Consider the following 25,838-nt stretch of genomic DNA (forward strand, 5'->3'; position numbering starts at 1 on the left):
GAGGTATCATTGTTTTTGGTATCAGGGGACCCTAAAACGTCGAGATTCATCGAAAACCGGAGTTCGAAATTTTTGATGAATCTAAAGCTTTCACTCCTCCCCCAAAAAAGCAAAAATCAAATGAGCTGACAATCTTACTGTGCCAATATGTCACCCAAGGCTCATAAATGCACATCTGAATTCTGATAAATTGTTAAGTAAGGTGTAACGAATCATCTTGAGACCATGTCTTAAACATTCTTTAGGAAGCTACAGACCGACAAACTCAAGTTTTGCAAACATGAATCATTACACAAAAAGTAGTCGCTTTCACGGACATGAGTTCTGTAAGTAAATAAGTAAGATGCAGTCAGGAGATGGAAAGTAATAGCAATAAGGAGCCATCAATGTCAAAACCTGGAGGATGAGATTCAGATAAACAATGGCCAGGAAGTGAGACAAAATCATAAAACGAGAGTCATAGCAGGAGAGTCAAAGACCAAAATATTTCACGTAGCCTAAGCCAAAAACACAAGACGTAGATCAAAGCTGAAGAATAGAAAACAACTTGTAGCCAGAGGGGATCTTTAACAACGATGACACTAGTGTTTTAAATTTAGAATTTGTCACCAACTTAGACAGTAAACGGGAGTATGACACTATCACGGAATAATGTCATGCGTCACACAATCCCGGATGTCTTGACTAGCAACAGCCAGACAACCCAGCATTGCAAGAAGCAAACAACGCCTGTGCTGACACTAAAAAACAAAATGGCACCTCTGGAAGATGTACTACAAAATTAGCTTCTCTCAAATGTCCTAAAATCATAAAATATTTCAGACCATAAAATTCATTGAACCTCTAAGACCACCCAAAAAACTACCTCCATTATTTTTTAGTGAACTAAGACTATAAAAACATTAAATACATTAATAAAAATAAAAATCAAAGTCCAGATTATCATGACACAATTGGTTTGAAATAACAACAGCACCATTGCACCATGACATTCCTTTACTTTACTTTAAAAAAATTTGAAACGCCTTTTTATTTAAATTAATTTATTGTTTTAAATTAATCCTTATTCATTTGAACAGAAAATTGAAAATACAATAAAACAGTTTAAAGTTCTCCACAGATATTAAAGAGGATTTCTTACCACTGGTTGCATTTCTGCTGGATTGTGTCCCCTGGGTTGTAGCTTTTTCGACGGTGAGAACAGGGGCACTCCTCCTTCTTAATGCAGGACCCTCTGTCCTGGTAGGTTCCAGGTGGGCATTCACAGCCACTCACGCAGTCATCCCGACAGTGACCTGCTTCAGGGGTCCGTACGGCTGCACAGCTTGGAGGGCACGATGAGAGACAATCAGAATACACCTGGCCCCTGTTGCAACGGCGCTCTGCAAACACAGAACAAGTCATTGCATTGATGACAAATTCATTTGCTGTAACCAAACCCTGCAAAATTATTAAAAAAATTTTTTGAGCAGGCTAGTGGAGGAGTTGACAGAAGGAAAGTGTACAGTATAATTTCCTTTGACTTTCAAAAAGCCCTTGATGCGGGCCCAAAGACTAGAAACTGTAGGCATCAGTGGTACCCTTCAAAATTAGATCTCAAGTTAGTTTCAACAGGACAAAAAAAACAGATAAGAGGAGAATGAGGACATCAGTGAGGTTCCTCAGGGGTCTGTCCTTGGACTGTTACTCTTTCTGATTTATTTTAATGACAGAGATTCCAGTATATTTGATAAACTTGCGAAACTGGAGCAATCACTGAGGGGGCAATAAAAATAATTCAAAAAGACCTGAATGATCTTCAGAACTGGGCAAACACTTGGAAAATGCAGTTTAACATAGAAAAATGCTAAACGTGGGCAAAAGGAACATCAGCTATAGATACAAGATGGGAGACACTGAGCTCCAGGAAGCAAACTGGGGCTTATGTTGACGCAGCATTTTCATCATCGAAGCAATGTGCAGAAGCAATTAAAATGGCAGATAAAAAAACGGTTGAATATAAATCGAGGTACGTCAATGTACTAGTGAGAGCACATCTGGAGTACTGTGTAGTGTTCTAGTCACCACGTTACAAGAAAGACGTGAAGGAGGTGATCAACCAAGTCCAGTCCAGGACTTATGGACATGTCCTTCTCTGGCAGTCTCACCTGTTTAGTCACGAGCAGAGGAGACTACTTGGAGACCTAATCCCGCTCTTCAAAATTCTCAAGGGCATTGATAAAATAGACCCAGAGAAACTGTTTTGACTAAATGGCAAATTACGCATGTGAGAATCCCAGGGAAAATTAAGGGAAACTGTATTTATTCAAAGAGTTGTGGTAATCTGGAACAAAACTACTGAGACATGGAGTTGAAGCAGAAACCATAACAACCTTTATGAAGGATCTGGAGGAGAAAGCGCATTGAACTGAATATTAAAACTTCCAGCATCCCAGAATTGGATAAAGCAGGTCTGAAAATGATACGTTACATTATATCATATCATCCATCCATCCATTTTCCAACCTGCTGAATTCGAACACAGGGTCACGGGGGTCTGCTGGAGCCAATCCCAGCCAACACAGGGCACAAGGCAGGAACCAATCCCGGGCAGGATGCCAACCCACCACAGTATATCATATCATGCTTGTATGTATTGTAATGATATTTGAATGGTGGAAATTTGTGTATAGTGAATGCATGTTTTTGATTTAATCTGATTAAATGGGAATACTGCGGTGGGCTGGCACCCTGCCTGGGGTTTGTTTCCTGCCTTGCGCCCTGTGTTGGCTGGGATTGGCTCCAGCAGACCCCCGTGATCCTGTAGTTAGGATATAGCGGGTTGGATAATGGATGGATGGAATATTAGCATAAATTGTCTTAATAACAATGCCAATCGAGATACTGTCTGACTGCGCCGTATACATGTGCAGAAGCAGGTGAATCAGTCGGGCCATGCCATGATGCCATGGAGGGCGCACATCCTTGTACCGCTGAATAAAAGGAGCCTGCACAGGACAAAAATGAGCTGGGGGGGGGGGGGGGCGAAAGTAGGGAGAAAAGAAGGCATATAGGAGGTTAAAAAGACGGGAGAGAGAAGTAGGCAAGAAGACAGGAGAGTGCTGGTGAGCCCATCAGGAGAGCATGTGGCTGACGTGAGTCACTCTGGCTTAGTGGGTGAGGGAGCTGGAGTGATACAGTGCTGAAAGGTGCAACTCACCGCATAAGTCTGGGAAGATGACGGGAGTTGGCAAGGCTTGGAGAGGGAGCCCTATTGGAGCCATGGATGGTAGGGACCTGAGCCTGGGTTCAGATTGGGAGCCCTGCTGGGAGCCATGGGATAGCAGGGGCCCAGACCCGTGGAAAATGGTCAGCAGCAAATGTTCCTTTGACGTCTCTCCGGGTTGCGAGACCCATGCTGGGTAAGCCGTGGGAGATGTCCATTTTTGAAGGGAAGCACCGGGGACTTGATTTTAAAGGATAGACTCCTGTCTGGGGTTTTAACCTAGTTTTAAAGGATTATATATTGAAATTGTTTTTAATCTCCACTAAACACCTCATTTTATCAGATTATTTATTTATGGTAGACTTTTGGAGTACTGCACTTTTGAACACCGTTTGTTTTTGGAGTTTAACTAAAAGCACTTTAGCACTTTATGCACCTACCCCTTGATGCGCAGTGGCGGATTCAAGAGGCTCCAGGAAGGGGCCGGTAGTGTGAGCCCACCCACACCGTCTCAAACATTGCGTTTAAATTTACAACCATTTTGTAAAAGTGCAGAACATTTGGTTAGAAGAACGGATGTATCAGTCGGTGATCCCATTCATCTTTAGTCTCCTAAACTTTATGGACATTACTGTAAGTAGGCCCTGATGTTGAGCTGGGCTGCCAAGTATAGTCAACAACCTCACGGGAAGATGGGAAGAGATACAGTAAGTGGAGATTCACAACAACGTTCTTTGTGTTTATGGAATATTATGATTTTTTATTGATATTATGTGTTGCCTCCTCGTGGAGTTCCGGCCTGTTGGTTGGGCACGGCCTCCCTCTTCTGGCCCCATGCTGGCTGTTCCTGGTGGCTCCTGTCCTTTCCGGGTGTTGCTCGGTCTTCTTCTTGGTGGTTCCTTCCATTGATTTTCCTGTGATGCTTGTTGGGCTTGCTGGCCTGCAGTTGCTTGGATCTGCCCTGTCGCCCTTTTTATGTGATGAGATGATGTTTGCCATTTTCCAGTCCTTCGGAATCTCTCCAGTGTGCAGTGACTTCCTAAAGATATGTGTCAAGGGTTTATATTTGTCCTGCGGTGGGTTGGCACCCTGCCCGGGATTGGTCCCGCAGACTCCCGTGACCCTGTGTTTGGATTCAGCGGGTTGGAAAATGGATGGATGGATGGATTTTTCTACTCTATATTGTTAAGTACAGATGCCTTGATGTTAACTATCCACCCTGATTCCTTAAAGTGGAGGCCAAAGAGGCAGGGCCACCTGATGATGCAGCTGGAGGGCGGGCCCAGCTGCAGAAAAAGGAGAAGCTTCAGACATGACAGATGGGACAGCCAGCAACGGAAACGTTTTTCATTGGATGAGCCAGTTGATGCTGAAAAAAACATTTAGTAAGTCATTCCAGATTACCATACAATGCTCTTGTCCTTACCGCAGAAGTCTGCATTTCTCCAGCTGATAAAGATGTGCTTTTGGGTGCATTCCCTTGCATAGGTAGCAAAGGTGTCACAGACGACATTTTCTCTCCCAGGGCTCATTTCACTGCAGTACAGGTACAAGCAGGCATCCAGATAACCCATGGGGTCCACCTGTGAGTAGCAGAGCAGCCAGAGACCAGAACAGAAAGGACAACATCACTTAAGTATCTCCTTACATAGACCTGTTCACATCTACAAACGCACCCTCGGCTACCTTGGAGTGGCACTGACTGAAAGGAGACTCCAGCAGTCTGTGACACACGGCCTCCGCTTTCTGCCGCAGGGTGCGCTGTCCTGAAATGTCACAGGTGTGCCCCACCTCTGCTGCGTCACTGCAGACCTGCGGATAGAAAGAAGGTACCTGTCAGGTGTCTAATCCCCAAAGTTATTGATTAGATTTATCATTTTTGCAAACTGCATTCAGATTTCACAAAAATGAACTACGTTTCAGAGCCCAATAGACCCAACGCACAAAGACTAATCAAAAAATTCAGACAGTAGGCTTTGCGCCCTAGGAACCAAGTTACTTGAACTATTATATAACATTTCGGTAATTATTTATCGCTCTGATGCTGATCTTTCTGATCATACAGGTCTTTACAATAGAAACTGACGAGAAGAATTCATAGTTAATTGTAGAATTACTGTATTTGAGGGTTCCTCTCGAGTGCCTCTTTCTCTTGCACGATTTGGTTCAAAAACTAATCAGCACATTGTCATCTCATAACAGGCTTAAGTTTTGAGTTTGATATTTTTCTGTCCAGCCGTTTTAGCTCGAGACCGTCCTCAAGAAACTGTGACACACGGACACACACCCGTCATCGAGATTTTCGGTATCAGGGGACCCTAAAACAGTGACATCTGTTGAAAACCAGAGATGAAACTTTGTGTCGAATCTAAAGTTTTCGCTCCTCCCTGTTACACAACAGGTAATGGTGGGGGAAGGCGCAAGGTAAAAATGGAAGTTTTTTTTTAATATAATTCATTATTCAAAGTGGCCACCCTGAGCAAGTCTGGAGCTTAGGTGATACTCTCAGTCCTACTCTGTAGGGCCCTTGAGCAAGGCCCCTTAACCTGAAAGATTTTCCAGGAAAGACAATGCTTATGGCAGCAGACTCTGGACAAACCAGCATATTAATTCTGTTAGACTTCAGTGCAACATATGACACTGTCAGACATGACATTCTACTGTCCAGAGTAGAGAACATGCTGGGTATCTCTGGCACTGCCCTCCAGTGGTTTAAGTCTTATCTGACTGACAGGCAAGAGTTTGTTAGTCTCGGCAACAGCAGATCCCGCTCAGCGCCAGTCACACAAGGAGTTCATAAGGGCTCTGTCCTCAGCCCTCTTCTCTTCTGTATTTATATGCTTCCCTTTGGCCATATTATTCATAGCTAAGGACTGGGTTATCATTTTTATGCAGATGACACTCAACTCTATTTTAATGTTAAAAGTGGAACTTAATCAGAGTTTTCTTCAGCTCACAACTTGCCTCAGTGAAATTAAAACCTGGATGGAGCAGAACTCTTTGAAATTAAATTGCAGCAAAACTGAACTCCTGCAAATTGGCACTAAAGCGCAACTTAAGAAAATGAGCTCCTTTTCAGTCACTCTTGACGGTGATCTCATCAGACATTTTTCTGATGCAAGGAATCTTGGTGTCATTTTTTATTCCTCTCTTTCTTATTCCGCCCACATAAACCACATTAAGAAACTTTCTTACGTTCACCTCTGTAACGTATCCCGTGTTCGCTCATTCCTCTCCTTTTCTAATGCTGAGAAACTTGTCTATGCTTTTATCACATCCCGCATCGATTATTGTAATTTGCTGCTAGCAGGTGCCCCTTCTAATCTTATATCACAGCTCCAGTTGATTCAAAACTCAACTGCAAGAGTCCTTACACGGACCAGCAGCAGCAAGCACATCACACCCATCCTGCTTCGCCTTCACTGCCTTCCTGTGTCTTACAGGATTGAATAGAAAACTTACAAAGCTTTAAATGGCCTTGCACCGGACTACATCATTGACCTTCTAAATCACTAAGCTCCTGTTCGCCCACTAAGGTCCTCTGATTCTGGCCCTCTTGTTGTGCCTCACACTAACCTGCACTCTATGGGTGACAGCAGGGCCATCACCTCCATAGCACCCAGACTTTGGAATGACATCCCGAAATTAATTCGATCAGCTGACTCCATTCATTCTTTTAAAAAACAACTTCAAACTCATCTATTTAGGAAGGCTTTTAACTTAACTTGACATTCTGCCCTTTCTTTCAGTTTACCTCTCTGTCCAGGTGCTCAGGATAATGTGTGTGTTTGTTATATCACAAATGAGGTTATTTGTTATGTTTTTCTTTTAGTATTGAATTTAGTATTTTACTCTAGTTTATTGTCCTTTATTCTATTTAATGCTTTGTTATCTGTTTCATTGTTCTATTCAGGAAAATATTTGTATCGAATGTCACATATACCCAGCTGTTTTTTTTTTTTCTAAGACTCTGTGAAGCACCTTGAGCATGGGAAAGGCGCTATATAAATAAAATGTATTATTATTATTATTATTAATGTCCCCTCTAGAGTTTTTAAAGTATGAGGGTGCGTTCAATTAGAAACAGGAATTTTCATGCTCTGTTCTTATAAAGAGTGCAAGGTAGACGTGACTCATTGGACAAACCCATCCATGTCCCCCACTTCCTGCTAGTTGTAAATCAACATGTTGGAGCAGGAGGTACACATTAGTGTTGCACGGCAAATTACAGTATTATTACATTTTTGACAAATAAAAGAGTTGTTCCATCTCAGGTTTATTCGAGACTTCAAAATCAGTTTGGGGATGAGCGTCTCTCTCAGTCTAGAGCAGGGGTCTCCAACCTTTTTTTTCCCCTGAGAGCTCCTCATGTTTTCTATCGTTTATTCTCATAGCTTATTTCAACCCAAACGAACTGAATAAGCTTGTTTTGCCTGAACATTTACAAAATGTTGGTGTCCACAACTCACATTTTCCATTAAAACATCACAAAACATATTTAGCTCACCTGCAAGTGCATTTTGTATGTCTGTATGCATTTTCTAGCACTATTGAATTAAAACATGAATTCTGTCAAAACGAAACAATGCAATTCCAAATCCACAGATATTCTTTATCCATTTGTCATTTTGTCACGTGTCACTGTGTCACTTTATTCACAGGTCCAGTTTCATGTGTGATGTGTTTTTTAGTCGGTCAGATGACTGGCACTGCATGGAGTCAACAAGAGAGGCAGGTGTCTGGTGGAGTGGAGCCACTGAGGTTCACTCTTATGGAGTCATTTCAATGTTTGTCCGTCAGTCTTGTTCTGAACTTTGATTTCATGACATTCACGTCAGACTCACAGAGGTATGGAGACCCAAACAAAGCAGACATTTTCAGAGCTGGTTGGTGAAGATTCTTATAGTTATCTGGCTCTACTAAGCTCCAGAAATGCTGAGAATGCTGTCGAGACTCTAACTGCACATTATTTTGAAGGTTTACTAATACATCCTCTTTAATAAAATCCCTGTGTGTGTCCAGGTGTCCGTGTGTGGGTGTCTTCTGGTGAAGTGCGCATGCGCGGGGCACGGTGAGATGCATGATATTACTGTCAGAGAAAGTTAGAGGCGATTTACAGAAATACAAACCAGTATTACTGCGAGAGGAAATTAAAAGGTACACAATACAGTGACGCATATTACAGCCACATAAAAGCCAGTATTACTGTCACAGGAGATTAAAGGCATATTACCAACGCGCACGCCTGTATTACCGCCAGAGAAAATTAAAGGTATATTACAGATGTACAAGCCAGTGGACGTACAAGATGGTAAAGGTGCGCATAAATAAAGATCTGCACCTTTGTTGCTCTTCACATATTCCAGAGCTATTTGAACTAAATTATCTATGAACACCTTTATTCGCCGCGCTCAATTGAGGTCGCCCTTTTGAAGCTCGCCTTTTTGTGCACGCCCTTATTGAAGGATGCCTGTGCGCACCCTTATTGAATAGAGCCTTACAAGACAGTATTACTATCACAGAAAATTAAAGACACACAATACACGGCGGCAGCCCACGAAGAACGGTCAGCTCAGCAAGTAAACATCAACAAAAGAAAGGCTGATAGAAAGAAAAATACGACCAACAAAACGAATGAGGTCAAAGTCCCTTGCCATTTAATACAGACTGTTCCTACTAATGTTTATGCACTACTGTTCTAGCGCATGTTATTGTAACGGGCTAAATGACTAGTAATATATAAAATGCAATGTCCGTCTGTCGGTATGTATGTCTGTCAGGTTTTTACGAGAGAACTACTTAACGGATTTAGATCAGGTTTTTTTCTATAATTTGCTTGAACATTCCGGTTGATTTTACGACTTCTCTCATTTCGCTATGTATCACAGTTAACTTGCGGTAATGATTTATTTGCGTGAATCCGAGAAAGACGCAGCGGGCTGAAGGAAGGGGCCTTCCCCACTCACTTGCCAGCTTCAGGACGTGTTCCTTAACTCCGCTTAGCTAGCGAATGAGAGAACAATTGAATTCAACTTTGCTTGATATTTAAAATGAAGTGCTACTTAGGTCTTGATGAGTTTGCGTCCGGATATTCTCTTAAGTGTCTGCCACAATGAAAAGATAGATTGCAATGCAGATTGTGGATCGTGATATGATCGCCCACCCCTAATTTGACTAATTAAGTTTTCAAATTTATGTAGGATTCATTAACCCTTTGGAGAGCTACTTGGAAAGATCTTGCGAGCTACCGGTAGCTTGTGAGCGACATGCTGGGGACCCCTGGTCTAGAGTGTACGATTGGTGCAAGTCATTCAGAGAGGGACTATCATCTCTTTGGTCCTCTTAAGCAATTTTTAGGAAGGAAGAAATTCAAGTCAAATGACGAGGTTATTGATGCTGTGCAAGAATGGGTCAACGTGCAGTCAAAAGACTTGTACTCTTCCGGAATTAAGAAGCTTCCGGAGCACTGGAACAATGGTATTGCAGTGGCAGGACACTACAAAGAATTATATTGTGTAAGTCGTTTCATTGTATTCAATAATTAAAGGGTAGCTGATAAATTCCTGTTTATTTTTTAATGCCCCTCATATACCATATCAAAAAAAAAATAAAAAAATCAATCTCCTTTTGAAACTAATTGAAAAGGTATAGCCAAATTTTTGGCAAGTGCCACTGTGATCTGTGACGTTTTACTCCATAGACCTTATTTTATTTAAATGGGTAACTCAGGCCATAAATAAATACAACTGGGCTGCCACATTCTGTAAGCAACCTGACAGGGAGATGGAAAGAGACAGGTGGAGATTCACAGTAACATTCTATGTTTATAGCATATTATGATTTTTATTAATATTACTAGGGGGCTTTTCCCCCTGCTCGCTTTGCTCGCCCACCAGGGGGCACGCTACGCTCCAGCAACTTTGTATCTCTGGCGCTCGCGTTGTGAAGGGCTAAGGAGATGTGGAGAGATCAGCTGCTGGCTTTCTGCTGCTGCTGCCGAGCTTCGTGTTCTGCGTGTCGCGCTGCGCGTCGATCATTTAAAAGGCTGTACAGCAGCTGTCCTTTTGTATCACTGCCTTGTCTCAGGTGACGTTAAAGGGACTCTTGCGGGACGTTAAAGTGTCTCTCGCGGGACTTCAAAGTGTCTACCGAGAAGATCACGTATCGACCCAAGATTTTTTTATTATAATAGAGACTAGGGGGCTTCGCTCGCCAACCCCCGTATTTGGTTTTCCAGATACACACTTTTAAGATTTTTTTTTTCTTTGAATTGCTGCAATTTCATTAGTTTTACTTTTATTTCAGAACTTCTGTAAAAACAATATTTGTAATCTTGCGATTTCCAATATGCTGAATCTTTTTAATGAGGTCAGGACAGGTTTCTCTGTTTGGAATTTCAGCACAGACAAAACGATCGACATCATCAGCAGTTAATAATTTTTTTTTTACAAAGTAACAAAGTAAGTAGAGTTCTGCATTGGACTCCTGTCTGTAAAGTCCTGCTATTTTCCTCTCACAGTTCCAAAAGTACATGGGGTTACCAAGGTGATACCCCAACTTTTGTCTAGGTTTTTGTACAAGGGCTAGACAGAACGTTTTTGACTCCTCGAGGTAAATTTAGGTTTTTAAATAAGCAGACAGATAAATATATATACATGAACAAAGTAACCAATAAATGCATGTGCGGTAAACTCCGTTTTTGAAATTCTCAAGATTCTTTATTTGTCACATGCATAGTTATACAGGACAACACGCAGTGAAATGCATCCTGATCCGCTTATCAAAAACTGTGCAAAGTTAGAAGAATATTAGTTAGATTAACAAAAAGTCATAGATCGAAAGATAGCAGTATAGTAGAACATAATAAATAAGTACAATTATGTGAATAAAGTAGAATTAAGTGTTAAGGTGCAATAGTGTAGTAATTATTGTGCAAAACCAAAGTTAGACTGGTGCATAGTTAAATGAGGCAGTTTGTTTGTTTGTGCTACTGTGATCTTTACTTTTTTATATTTTCTAATTTTCCTACTTTCATATCCTTTAACTTTCTCCACTTGTGTATAGCACCATTTTTTTTTTGAGCTTTTCTAATTTCCCTGGTTTCATAGACTCTAACCTGCTCTGCATGTGTTTAGCGTCAAAGTTTGTAAATGTCTCTATGATGTTCTACTTTGTCTTTTACTCACTGTCATTTATTTAAGAGCAGGATTGGACGTGCTTTTTTTTCAATTCCACTTGTTCCGGGCTGATAATTACTTTCCTTATTTTCTGAATTTGCACTTCGATTATTCTTTTTTGCTCTTTTTTCTATCCAACGCATTTGAGTCTCTTTTCTCTGCGCTTTTCTTTCTTCTTTGTTTAATCGTTGACGTTTCATTTCTACCCTATTCATTTCATTTCTACTATATTGACCTTATACACTTTATATGCACTGAGAGCGCTGGAGCTGTGTGTGCTGCTGTGTGTAGCCTTTACACTATTAATTTGTTTTATTTGATATTGCTTGTAAGTAGGGTGTGTCTTGCAAGACTCTCGTTCTATGTTCCCGTGAGATGCACCGTGGCAGGTCTCTTTTGTCTCTTTTGGTCTTTAAATTATCTTCCGAGAAGATCACGTATCGTAGACTATCAGGACAGGGGACAGGATTTCTTTTTATAATAGAGAGATAGATATGTTGATTTTTTTTTCCACTCTGTATTATGTTAACCACTGATGCTTTCATTTCAACTATCCACGCTGAAGAGACGGGGCCACCTGAGGATGCAGCTGTTCAAAAAAGGAGAAGCTTCAGACATGACAGATGTGACAGCCAGCAATGACAAAAAGGTCAACATTTCCAAAAACCAAACAAACATTTGCTCTCTTACCTTAAGCCATTACACAAACATACCTGGGCAATGGCGCATACTTTGTCTAGTTTTTTATTAAATACAAATGCAGATAAACAGTTGACAGTAGGAGATTGACTTTACCTCTGGTTGATCACCGGGAACACGCCAAGAGTTTCCAAAACTTGCTGGATATTTCACGACAGTGCCAGCAACAGTGGTGAAGTCATCTTTAAATCAAAACAAAAGAGGAAATGTTCAAATTTTCTGACACAGCAAATCAACAAATTCATGTCATAGTTAATTGTAGAATTACGGTATTTGAGGGTTCCTCTCGAGTGCCTCTTTCTCTTACACGATTTGGTTCAAAAACTAATCAGCACATCGTCATCTCATAACAGGCTTAAGTTCTGAGTTTGATATTTTTCTGTCCCGCCGTTTTAGCTCGAGACCATCCTCAAGAAACTGTGACACACAGACAAACACCCGTCATCGAGATTTTCAGTATCAGGGGACCCTAAAACATCACACCCCCTGCATCTGGAAAGTATTCACAGCGCATCACTTTTTCCACATTTTGTTATGTTACAGCCTTATTCCAAAATGGATTAAATTCATTTTTTCCCTCAGAATTCTACACACAACACCCCATAATGACAACGTGGAAAAAGTTTACTTGAGGTTTTTGCAAATTTATTAAAAATAAAAAAACTGAGAAAGCACATGTACATAAGTATTCACAGCCTTTGCCATGAAGCTCAAAATTGAGCTCAGGTGCATCCTGTTTCCCCTGATCATTCTTGAGATGTTTCTGCAGCTTCATTGGAGTCCACCTGTGGTAAATTCAGTTGACTGGACATGATTTGGAAAGGCACACACCTGTCTATATAAGGTCCCACAGTTGACAGTTCATGTCAGAGCACAAACCAAGCATGAAGTCAAAGGAATTGTCTGTAGACCTCCGAGACAGGATTGTCTCGAGGCAGAAATCTGGGGAAGGTTACAGAAAAATTTCTGCTGCTTTGAAGGTCCCAATGAGCAAAGTGGCCTCCATCATCCGTAAGTGGAAGAAGTTCAAAACCACCAGGACTCTTCCTAGAGCTGGCCGGCCATCTAAACTGAGCGATCGGGGGAGAAGGGCCTTAGTCAGGGAGGTGATCAAGAACCCGATGGTCACTCTGTCAGAGCTCCAGAGGTCCTCTGTGGAGAGAGGAGAACCTTCCAGAAGGACAACCATCTCTGCAGCAATCCACCAGTCAGGCCTGTATGGTAGAGTGGCCAGACGGAAGCCACTCCTTAGTAAAAGGCACATGGCAGCCCGCCTGGAGTTTGCCAAAAGGCACCTGAAGGACTTTCAGACCATGAGAAAGAAAATTCACTGGTCTGATGAGACAAAGATTGAACTCTTTGGCGTGAATGCCAGGCGTCACGTTTGGAGGAAACCAGGCACCGATCATCACCAGGCCAATACCATCCCTACAGTGAAGTATGGTGGTGGCAGCATCATGCTGTGGGGATGTTTTTCAGCGGCAGGGACTGGGAGACTAGTCAGGATAAAGGGAAAGATGACTGCAGCAATGTACAGAGACATCCTGGATGAAAACCTGCTCCAGAGAGCTCTTGACCTCAGACTGGGGCGACGGTTCATCTTTCAGCAGGACAACGACCCTAAGCACACAGCCAAGATATCAAAGGAATGGCTTCAGGACAACTCTGTGAATGTCCTTGAGTGGCCCAGCCAGAGCCCAGACTTGAATCCGATTGAACATCTCTGGAGAGATCTTAAAATGGCTGTGCACTGACGCTTCCCATCCAACCTGATGGAGATTGAGAGGTGCTGCAAAGAGGAATGGGTGAAACTGGCCAAGGATAGGTGTGCCAAGCTTGTGGCATCATATTCAACAAGACTTGAGGCTGTAATTGCTGCCAAACGTGCATCGACAAAGTATTGAGCAAAGGCTGTGAATACTTATGGACATGGGATTTCTCAGTTTTTTATTTTTAATAAATTTGCAAAAACCTCAAGTAAATTTTTTTCACGTTGTCATTATGGGGTGTTGTGTGTAGAATTCTGAGGAAAAAAATGAATTTAATCCATTTTGGAATAAGGCTGTAACATAACAAAATGTGGGAAAAGTGATGAGCTGTGAATACTTTCCGGATGCACTGTACCTAACTGCAGTAAGAGCACTTTTGGTGTTTGTGATGAGTTGCACATGTTAAATACATGATCAGGAGTCCTGGAGTGTTGCAGGGTCCAAGCAGGTGCAGGTGAACTTGTGGATTTCGGGTGCTTGGCTGATTGTGCATTCTTGTGCAAATGCAGGAGGATCAGTCAAGTCATCGGGTGGACGACTGCCACCTGATGAGTTCATGATGTGACGGTCCAAGTTGGCTTCATGGTCCTAGGCAGCTTGAATTCTGATAGTTGTACACTGAGATGAGGTGGGCAAATGAGGACAAAGATAGTCAGCAAGCAGTTTGTATAACTACTTCTCTGTTTTATTTACAAAAAGAAAAGTATCCATTAATAATGGAGATGAGTCAGAGTACAGGAAAGATGTGGAGGGCTTTTTCTTGAGGTGCAGGGAGAACAAACAGAATGTTGCGTCTTTAACCCTAAGTGGCATTTCTTCGATGTGCTAGTTGAACTCTCATCAGCTTTGCCCTTAGACATGGGACAAAGAAACAACAGTGGAAGTGACAAATAAATAACAACACAGACCGCTGAAATAGTGCAATTTTGTTTGAAACTCTTTTAAATCGGAATCGGTAATTGATTTGGTTTAATTCATTTTTATAGTTGTGAGCATCATCTCTCTGAGTCTGGCATCCAAGTTGGAGTCAAACTGGGATCCTTACCAGGCCGGAAGACAAATGTGACAGAAGGACAAGAGAAGACAATCTATTTGGGTTATTGTCTCCCCACACACACTAGATGGCAGCCCCCCTGGGTTGTGGTACCTCTACGGATACCCTCAGGGCATAATGGGAACTGGTGTTCTGTGGGTCAGCCCTGTGGGTGCCACCAGGGGGTGCTAAAGGAATAAGTGAGCCCTACCGTGTGGGGCTAGAAGTACTGAAAATACTCCTGAGTCACAGTCTCGGGACGCCAGACATGCTACCTTGTTTTATATAAAAGGAGCAGCCTGCGTCAGTATGGCGATCCAGAATCAAGAGGCAGAAGACTGGAGGAACAGAGGAGAGACAAAAGGATTGCTGCGTGGCTGAATTGTGTGATTTGAAGCCTTTGTACATGGTGGAAAAAGAATTAAAACCTTTGAAATACACTAGAACTTGTGTCCATGCCACTGTGTTGGGTGTTTGGGGTGCTGTGACGTCCTCTGGTGATCATATAGTATAATTTTGTTTGAAAGTAAGGTCTTTTTGTGAGCAACTGAATAAAATTTGTAAGCGACTATGAATGATCACTCAGACACTAACCAGCTGAGGATAAATATCAAGGCTAATCCTCTGAGATCAAACAGTAAGTGGAGTCCTCTGTAACCAGTCGGGGGCAACACTGGGCCCCCTTATCACAGACACAACGTTACCCAACACAACTCTGGGTTTAAATAAAGATTTTTTTTTTAATTTCACCAGCCTTTTCAAGTGAACACAGCCAATAAACACACACACACAATGTTCATCTAATGACTGCCTTCCAACTCCTACTCCCTGAGGTGATGCGGTGGGCTTATTTTAACCGGACCTGGCAAAGCTTCTAATGTCACTGCAGTGGTCATCCAGAGCACTGCTGGGTCATACAGAAACCAGGGCAGTCACCCCCCCCCCCCAAAACAGTGCCCTCTTGTGGCACCCAAAGACCCCAACAGGTCTGCTCTTCTATACTCCAACTCCCATGTAATTCTACAGGAGTCCTAACTGGGACCAGCCTGGAGGGACAGTGCCACCTATCATGTGGCGGAATGAACTGCCTCTGGCATCCATGTTTGCCCAGTCCATCCATTAAATATTTAATCTGACTGGGATAAAGATCGCTAACCTTAACCTGGCTGAGTAAGGGGGGGGTCACTCTATATCCCAATATGGAGGCCTTGGCACCTCCACCTCATACTCTTACCTCGAATGTCATCGTTGTAAATGCCACAGAGCCCTCTGGTTCTGTCCCTCTGGTCCGCCGTGACCGTCACATAAATGGTGGTGTCTCCGCTGTATTTCACCCTGATGCCCATCCCGGTGTCGATGAATATGAAATCTCCCAGCCAGCGAATGCTGATTCCTATCCCATGAAAGATGAGGACATGAAAACATGAGAGAAAGAGTAGATTTTCTAAGATCATTTCATCTTCATCATGCCATTGCTAGAAAATGAGTGCTGGGCACAACATCACCATTTAAAGAGGCCTTATGATCTCACTCGAATATTTGCAGACTGATGCCTTAGGAGAAAGAAAATGAATATGACAGAAGTAGAGACAATACGAGGAGTTATTTCAGGGCAGTTTATATTGTCGAGAGGGTGCAGAAGAGGTACCCAGTTAATCAAATTCAGGATCATGGGAGTCGAAGTCAATCTCAGCAGCACTGGGCACAACTCGAGACAAGGTGCCAGTCCATCACAGTACCCACTTGTATTGGGGAACTTTAGAGCACCCCATTAACCCAACAGGTACCACTTTATGGGTCAGGACACAAGGAGAATGTGCAAACTCCATATGGGCAACCACCAGGCACAAACCCAGAAGATTGGGTATGTGAGGCAGCAGCACCAACCACTGAACCATCCTCTTCTAGGGAAGCTTCATGTCTAACGTACAACAAAGGGAATGGAGTGACAAATAACAGCTTACCGTTTTGTAAACGCGGCTGCCTCTCTTGAACTGGTACTCCATTAACTGAGACATTTCTGCCTTGCACGGTGACCAGCTCCAGGCCAAACATCATCTTCAGAGCCTATTGACAAAATATCAGATGGTCACCTTTTGGAGAATATTGTGTTTTTCAGATATGCACAATAGGGATAAATTATACAACAGACCGATTGCATTTTATTGTGATGCTCATAGCTTCCATAAAGGTGCCAGAGCAGTTCTTCAGAGCGATGCTTTAGGGCAGGGGTGCCCAATGCGTTGATCGTGATCGACTGGTAGATCGGAAAGGTAGTGCAGGTAAATCGCGTTGCATTCAAAAAAAATTTTTTTTAAACGTTAGTCTATCATACTGTATATCCTCCCTATGGCATTTGCCACTTGATTGACATACAGGGCGGCCAGTCTGAGATCTCTATTCTTCTAACACACTGGTCATCCCGCACGCAAGATCAAATGCGCGAGCTACTGCAAAACTCCGGCTGTGATCTAGTTGGCCTTCCAATTAATATCGACTAAAGAAGGGATTTAAAAAAAATTTGTCTGGGGAGGGTATGGGCTGGATGTGGAATTGGAAGACTTCCTTCCGAAAAGCGATCTGAGAAGGAAAAAGGAGAGGGAACTAAAATGGCAGTTAATTGGACAACCGTTATTTTTCACTCGGCTGAATTCAAAAGCAAAGGCAGACACACCGAAGCATCATTAAGCATAATAAGTCCATCCAAGATGGAGAGTTGATAAAAAGAGGCCTTCATTGAGACAGATGGCTAGGGAGAAATTCCTGCTGAGATTTCAAGACCCCTGGCCGGAGAAAAAGGAGTTTCTCCTTGTCATTAAACATGCAGAATACAAGCAACTTAATAACGATCAATGGCCGCGAGACTTGGCATTTTTTTTCCGATCTGACCAACATGTTGAATGAGCTTAATTTACAGCTGCAAGGAAAAGAGAACTCCATGGTCAATATGATTAGCTCAGTTAATGCTTTCGAACGAAAAATGCAACATCTGTCCTCAAAGCTGCAGCGCCTTGATTTGGGGAACATCCAAAACCTCGTGTCAGAGCTGGAGACGCAATGGAAGGCGTGTGCACAACTTGACAGCATACGCATGGCTACACAGAGCAGATTGAAAATTGCCTGTCAGACTTTGACAGACGGTTTCAAGACTCAGCTTTACTTGAGCCAATCGCTACATTTAAGTGCTATCCATTTAGGGAAGATGTTGAGAGTGATTCACCTGCATCAAAAAATTGCAAAACTGCATCACCTAAAACTCCTCTACAGTGGAGGATGAGATTTTGACACTACAGGATGACATTCAGCTGAAGTCTGGGGCTCTTGGACAGTTTTGGAACTTACTTAAAGTGGAAAAGTACAAACATGCAGAAATGTGCTACCTCCTTGACTGCATTATTTGGCTCTACTTATTTATGCAAGTCAGCCTCTTCCCACATGAAGATTATTAAATCCAAATGCTGTAGTGACCATAAATGCATTGAATTGTTATTGTGCCATAAAGGTTATTCAGTTATGCAAGGTACAACAACATATATTTTATGTATAAAGCATACTCAGTATGTATATTATATATATATATATATATATATATATATATATATATATATATATATATATATATATATATTGTCACAGATGACTGGGGTCATTACCTGGCCGGGATGCCTGGAGGGACCGGAAAGGGACAGTAACAGCTTTCAGGGCACAAGGGGGCAGCCGCCCTGGATAAAAAGAGGACCACGAGAAAGGGACAAAGAGGTTTTGACCTGTTGGGAACCGTGGCCACCGCCAGGGGGCGCTTTAAGCCTCATGGGACCCGGATATTGTTACTTCCGCCACACTCGGCAAGATGGCGGAGGAATCTGCCAGGGACGCCCGGAGTGCTTCCGGTTCAAAGGGCAGCACTTCCGCCACACCAGGACGTCATCAGCCACCTGGAGCACATCCGGGCAGGAATAAAAGGGGCCACCTCCTTACAGTCGGGGAGCCAGAGTCGGGAGTGGGAGTAGGACGAAGCTCCCAGGAGGAGAGTAGAGGCGGCCAAGGACTGAGAGAGAGTTGATTTAAGGGAGATTATTGCTGTATGCATTGTGTGCTGTGTGACCCTATCTTTATTTATGGATTTTATAAAGATGTGGTCTCCGACTGGTGGTGTCCGGGAAAGTCTCACAATATATATATATGTATATATATACAGTATATACATACATACAGTGGAACCTTGGTTCACGAACGTCTCTGAACAAGTACAAATCGGGTTACTACCAAAAAGTTTTTCTGAAACGAAAACTTTTGCATCTGTTCACAACCACACACTCGGTATATGAACAAGCCAGTTTCCCTTTCGGTTTGTGCATGCCGATGATTTCCACACGTGTTCAGTCTCTCCCTGTGCATTCCCTGTGCAGCGAGCGAGAGAGAGAGAGAGAGAGAGACAGAGACACACGTGTGAGAGGAAGACACACAGACGGGTTGGCTGCATAAGTCCGATAAGGCAGTTAAAGAATGCACCGGGCTTGTTTTTAAAGAGACAGATTCCAGCATTGTTTTAACCTCGTTGTATTTAATGAAGACTTTTTTCTATTGGATTTTAACCTCCACTTCACTTCTGTTTACAGCGATCGGTTCGTAGCGTGCATTGTTGCAGTGTTACTTTTCTTGGTGGTTTATTAAATTACAGATTTTTCAAATGTTCATTTTTATCCCTGTGCTTAAAACCTATTAAAAAAAAGTGTTATTAGCGGGCGGTTCGTAGCGCTATAGCGCGAACTCTTGCAGTGTTAAGTTTTCTCTGTTGTTCAAGGTTTTCTCAGTGTTATTCAATGTTTTTACATTTAGTTTACTATTACGCTGTGTATTCTATGGTATAATTAACTATATTTGTTCTTAAAAATCTTTAAAAAAAATATATTTACATACAGTTCGTATGGCCTCGAATGGATTAATTGTATTTACATACAATCCTATGGGGAAAATTACTTCGGGTCACGACCAAATCGGGTTACGACCAGAGTTTTGGAACAAATTATGGTCGTGACCAGAGGTTCCACTGTATAGCATTTTTAATGTAGGTAGATCATTTTGACCTGGTCATTTTAAAAGTAGCTCGCAAGCCGAAAAAGTGTGGGCACCCCTGCATTAGGGGAACCATTTTGGCTCCCAACAGGCATCACATAGAGTACATAATCATGAATAGATGAAAACAGATGTGTGAAATAGCAATGGTCAGGTCAGGCTGGGGGGCATGCACTGGTATAGCGCATTGCTGAACCCCCCACATGACGAGATAGCTCAAGATCCTGGTTGGCGGTTTCTGTGGAGACCACCAGGGGCAGCTGCTGGAAACTGATGGTACAAGGACCAGGCCCGGTCTTAGGTATTATGGGGCCCTAGGCGTGAAAATTAGACCAAGGAGACGTTTTCTTGTAACGTTACGAGGTCATCACCCTGCGTCCCTTTTTCGCCCGGAGTAGTTAGCTGCTACAATTTAGCCAGTTTGAACTGTTAAACATGCAAGGGGAGGGGCGGGCCGGGGGCCTGGCCGCCGTCAATCCGGGGCCCCTCGGACGCCGGGGCCCTAGGCAGTCGCCTACTTCGCCTATGTCTAAGGCCGGGCCTGCAAGGACTGTTTTGGGTTCTGTCTGACCTGGAAGTACTTCCTGGGTCTGGAGTTAAACGCAAGACCTTCACTTGACTTGGAGGGAGTTATTATTTTGTCGGGAAGGTTTTGTTTAATTTGAAAACACTTTAATTGAACTAGGACTGTTGTTGTCCAATTGTGTCTGGGGGTTTGGAGTGCTGATACGCCCCATACCAGCCACACTACCTTCTATTAAGCTTCATCGCCTGACTTTACCATTCTCCATAATTGCTATTACTTGCTGCCACTCACAGTTTCACACACCATGGACTTTTTTGAGTCACCAAATAACGTAACCTGAACATCAGCAGGATGCGAGTGACATTAGGCTGACTTGAGAACATGCAGATCCCTCACAGCCTGGATTTAGACCTAGAGTCCTCCAGCTCTGAGGCAATGACACTAAGCACCCGGTCACTCTACCATGACAATGCATAATTAGATACTAAGATGAGGTTGAATTTCACAAAGAATACCTTAGCACAGGCCCCTGTGAGCTGACAAGATGTGGAGGAGATGTAAATTGCCCATGTGCCATCTTGAGATGATGCCAGGTTATAGGTACAGCTGCCCCTGAAGTTAAAGTGCAGTCCATCAAAGGTGCGAAAGTGTGAGCTGCTCCAGGTGGCACAGGTGGAAAACGCTTGCTTGTCTTGAGTGGCTCCAAGTAGCCAGGAGGAATGAGGCTTCACAACCATTGATGACTGAGAATCTGTAACCCAGGATGAAGAAAGAGAAAGCAATAGCTTAAGAATGATTACTGAAAATAAGTGGCATGAATGAGAAGGAGCGAAAAAGATACGGAAATTCATTTCCTGGTCAATTTCATGGTTGCAAAATGTGGTCTCACTAAAAATAATTAGGTTTTAAAAGTTTGTGGGGTGGTAAAACATTCCCTGAGTTTGAAGAAGGTTCTCCAGCTGTGGTATGTATGGTCCCATTGACAAAAAACATGCCCTCCAACCTAAGAACTTCAGACCACTTGCTATCACTTCATACATCATGAAGACCTTTGAGAAACAGCTATGACCCCTGGTTTCAGAACATCTGGATTCTCGTCAGTTTCTCTGTCAGACATATATAGGTGTGGAGGAAGCTCTGATCTACATGCTCCATAGAGTCTTCTCCTACTTGGACAAGGATGGCACCACAGTCAGGATAATGTTCTGTGATTTTTCCAGTTCTTTTAACACCATTCTACCTCATCGATGGGAAAAAGCTCAAGGCTACGCATCTTGATGCCCCCATAATCTCCTTGATCATGGGCAACCTGACCAACAAACAGCAGCTTGTGAAGCTGAGGGACTGTGTGTTAGAAAAGGTGGTGTGAAATGCTAGAGAACCACTGGGAACTGCCCTGTCTCCCTTCCTGTGTACCCACTACACCACAGACGTCCAGTACAATACCAGTGTTTGCCAGCTACAGAAATTCTCAGATGACTCCTCCATCACAGGCAATATTAATAATGGAGGGGAGTTGGAGTACAGGATGCTTGTGGAGGACTTTATCTTGTGGTGCGGGCGGTGGACTTCCAGTATGCCAAAGAGCCTCTGAGACTAGTCCTTATTTAATGGGAGGATGTCAAAGTGGTACAGAGCTACAAGTACCTGGGGGTTCACATAAAGAGCAAACTGGACTGGTCTGACCACACAGAGGTGCTGGACAAGAAGGGCCAGAGCAGACTGGACTTCCTAAGGAGACTCAGATCTTTTTATGTGTGCAGTAAACTGCTGGAAATGTTCTACCAGTCCATAGTAGCCAGTGTGGTATTCTGCGCTGTAATCTCCTGTGGAAGCAACTTGAACTTAAAAGACCTGCAATGCCTGAACAAACTTATCAAGAAAATCTGCGCCATCACAGGGCAAACCATGGTCACGTTGGAAGCTGTTGAGGAAAAGAAGATGGCACCAAAGCTGGATGTCATCATAAAAAATCCCCTCCATCTATGCTAGGAGGTGCTCTCTTGGGGCACTTGAAGCCACAGGCTCATTCCCTCATGGTGTGTCCCTCTGGTGGTCTTTTCTGCTCTCTGTTATCAGATAATTGAATGCTTCTTCCCAACATACCTAAAAACGCTTATACTCTAAGTTTATTTTGCAATTTCTGCACAATATACATGTATTTATTGATTGATTGTATTATTTGTCCTGTGCATCTGTATCCTTGATTTTTATGTTTTTGCTACTGTGTATACCTAAATATCCCTATTGGGATTACATTTATCCAATCTAATCTAATCTAATCTAATCTAATCTAATTTAAAACAAGGAATACTGCCCCCTAAAACCTAGTTCAACATTTTGTGTTTACCTGTGCTCTTTTCCACAAATATTTAATGCTTGTAATCTGCCGCACACCTATCAGATCGATTCAATTTATGCCTCTCATTTACATGAAAAAATGAGGCATTCTGCACATTTTCTACACAAGGACACACTAACACAACCATCAGGTACATTACTGTGCTTTCTTCATAGGACAATTCACGACATGGAAAGCTGCTCAATCCTTCCCTGTCACCCACAATTACCTACTGACCATCCTTTCAAGTTTCTTGAATACTGCGTAAGAGCTTGAGGATATGCACTCTCCAAGTGTTGTTATTTTCTGTCCCTGATACATCTTTAGGTTTGGGATTACCAAGGTTGTCGTCATCATTTGCAAAGTGGAGGACTGTCTTGTGGTTCAGGGAGAACCACCAGCAACACAAAAGAGTTGGTCATGGACTTCCAGCATGCCAAAGAACCTCTGAGACCAATCATCATTCAGGGGGAGGATGTGGAAATAGTGCAGAGCTACAAATATCAGGGGAGGTTCATATACACAGCAAACTGGACTGGTATGGCTACACAGTGGTGCTGGACATGAAGGGCCAGAGTAGACTGAACGTCCTGAGGAGACTCTGGTCTGTTAATGTGTGCAGCAAGCTGCCTGTTTTAATGTTTTGTGTTGACCTGTGTTCTTTTCCACAGTTGTGTAATGTTTGTAATCTGTTGAACATCTTTCAGATGAAATCAATTTGTGCCTCTCATTCACATCAAAAAACGAGGCATGCTGCACATTTTCCACACAAAGATGCACTAGCACACACCACGAGTGTACTTTCTTGACATGACAACTCACTACAAGGAAAGCTGCCTAATCCCCCCTGTCACCCACCATTACCTAGTGACCACCCTTTCGTGTTTCTTGATTACTGCAGAAGAGTTTGAGGATATGCACTCTCCCAGTGCTGAGGAGCTTCAAGGTTACTTTCTGTCTCTGATGCATCTTTAAGATTTTAATTGCCAAAGATTGTCATAATGGCAAAGTGGGAATCGTACTACCAGAACACATCTAATGCCTCAACAAAATGTCTACATGTGACAGAAAATTGTGACAGATTGTTATTTAAAAACTAAATGACAGGCAGAAGCATGGAAAACTAAAGCATGTAAATACTTCCTAGTAGAATTTAACAATCTTTCTTCTTGAGTAGATGGTACAAATTTTGCTGAGAGCAAAATGAAATTTGTCTCAGTAATTGTTTTGTGAAGCAAAACACCGAATTTCACTGCAAATTCAATTTTGCAGATTCATTTTACTACTTCGCTATATGTACTGGAGCAAAGACTATGAGCCAACAGTGAAAATCTGACCAATGCTTCCTCAGCCCACCATTAAAGAAACTGACCCATGAAAAAGCTGTAGGTGCAAGAAAAGCACGATTCATCAGAGCCATTCCTCCAGCTGTGACCCCACATGGTGCTGCAACACTCTTCCATCTGCATCAGCGAAAGGTTGTGGGCACCAACAAAGTCTTGGCAGTTCCATGTTGAGTAGCAGCGTCCTCTGACTCCAACTCCTAAGTAACACAGGCAACAAGAAAGGGTAAAAAACTCAAGAACGTGAATGCGGTATGAGATATTTACAGTACAGTGGTACCTTCTATGTGCTGGTATGGTGATGCAGTAGATAGTGATGTTTCCTTGTAGATCCAACATTTCAGGTTCAAATCCCAAGTCCAGTGATATTTCTGTGTTCTTCCAATGTTTATATGGGGTTTTGGATGCTCCATGTTTCCTCTCACACCCATAAGGTTAAATGTTTCAGGTTAAAAGAGATTTCAAATTGACCCAGTGAGGATGAACATGTGCATGAGTCCTACAATGGACTGTCCAGGGTTGGGTTTCACCAGGTTTGAAGGCTCTGACCCCTTCAGACCTGAATTGTATTAAATGGGTATGAGGGTGATGATATGGGAATGGACTGTGATAGATTTTGAATAATTATGTTCTGTGTGTTTCCTTTATCTTATGCATGTATTGATTAGACACACCCAATACAATAGTGATAAAAGCACATACTAGAAAAACATGGAACAACTTAGGATTAACTGCACTTTGTCTAGCTATCACTCTTTTACAAGATTTGCTGAGCTGCTTGGCTTGCCACATGAGTGGGTAGAACTGGTAAAGATGAGGTGCTTGAGATCAGAGTGGGCCGAGGGTGTACATCCTGTGAGAATGTTGTCACGTATAAAACATTAACTAATGGGAAAATTGAGAAGAAAGGTAGGAAATGGGCAGAACTACTCTTCAAAACCTCAATGGCCCCAAAATGTTACATGTTAGCGTGAAAAAGCTAAAAATACCAGGGCCCATTGACAGTCTGTGTCCTACCCCAGCAATGGTAGTCAGAGACCTCTAGCCTTGATGAGAAGCACTGCTATCCATTCAGGTTGTATTTGGGATAAATGCCACACTCATACATAATCAATTTGCTTCAGCTTTAGGCATGTTTTAGCAATTAAAGACATTCATGAATGAATAAAAAAATTGTTCCCGCTCCACAGCCTTTTCAGCTATAAATGCTGTTAACTGTCTCTTACTTACTCAATTAATGCAAATTGACACATGGAGTCCATCCTGGTTTGGTCTGTCTGTGATCGATGACTGTGAAAAAAATTGTAGCCCGACACCTGACTAGTAGATAAACAGGTAGTGGTCAAACTGGGGACGTGGGGGTCCATCTCTGTGACACCCCAACAACTAAATAAATGGTTAGGGTGCATGGGACAGTGGTGGTTTGCCCTTTGAGTCCCAAAATTATCATAAGAAAATATGGATTACTGCGGTGGGTTGGCACCCTGCCCAGGATTGTTTCTCTGCCTTGTGCCCTGTGTTGGCTGGGATTGGCTCCAGCAGACCCCCGTGACCCTGTGTTTGGATTCAGCGGGTTGGAAAATGGATGGCTGGAAATATGGATTACCTTAGCAGAAGCTTGCAAAAGGAGATCTAATCATAAGACACTCTCATGATGCCATGGGTGCAC

The 25,838-nt window shown here is 42.7% G+C and overlaps 1 protein-coding gene across 1 annotated transcript in view; it reads right to left on the minus strand.

The window, feature by feature from the left end:
• sspo (SCO-spondin) overlaps nucleotides 1-25,838 on the minus strand; it is a 417,885-nt gene that overhangs the window by 381,486 nt on the left and 10,561 nt on the right. The window contains exons 4-11 of the mRNA XM_051928802.1: nucleotides 24,199-24,369; nucleotides 21,001-21,236; nucleotides 16,848-16,950; nucleotides 16,118-16,276; nucleotides 12,178-12,263; nucleotides 4,892-5,017; nucleotides 4,632-4,788; nucleotides 1,142-1,382 (exon numbers count right to left, since the gene is read on the minus strand). Of these exons, the coding sequence (XP_051784762.1) occupies nucleotides 1,142-1,382; nucleotides 4,632-4,788; nucleotides 4,892-5,017; nucleotides 12,178-12,263; nucleotides 16,118-16,276; nucleotides 16,848-16,950; nucleotides 21,001-21,236; nucleotides 24,199-24,369 (1,279 nt within the window). The remainder of the gene's footprint in view (nucleotides 1-1,141; nucleotides 1,383-4,631; nucleotides 4,789-4,891; nucleotides 5,018-12,177; nucleotides 12,264-16,117; nucleotides 16,277-16,847; nucleotides 16,951-21,000; nucleotides 21,237-24,198; nucleotides 24,370-25,838) is intronic.

This window comes from Erpetoichthys calabaricus, chromosome 6 (assembly GCF_900747795.2).
Source record: "Erpetoichthys calabaricus chromosome 6, fErpCal1.3, whole genome shotgun sequence".
Classification (NCBI taxonomy): domain Eukaryota; kingdom Metazoa; phylum Chordata; class Cladistia; order Polypteriformes; family Polypteridae; genus Erpetoichthys; species Erpetoichthys calabaricus.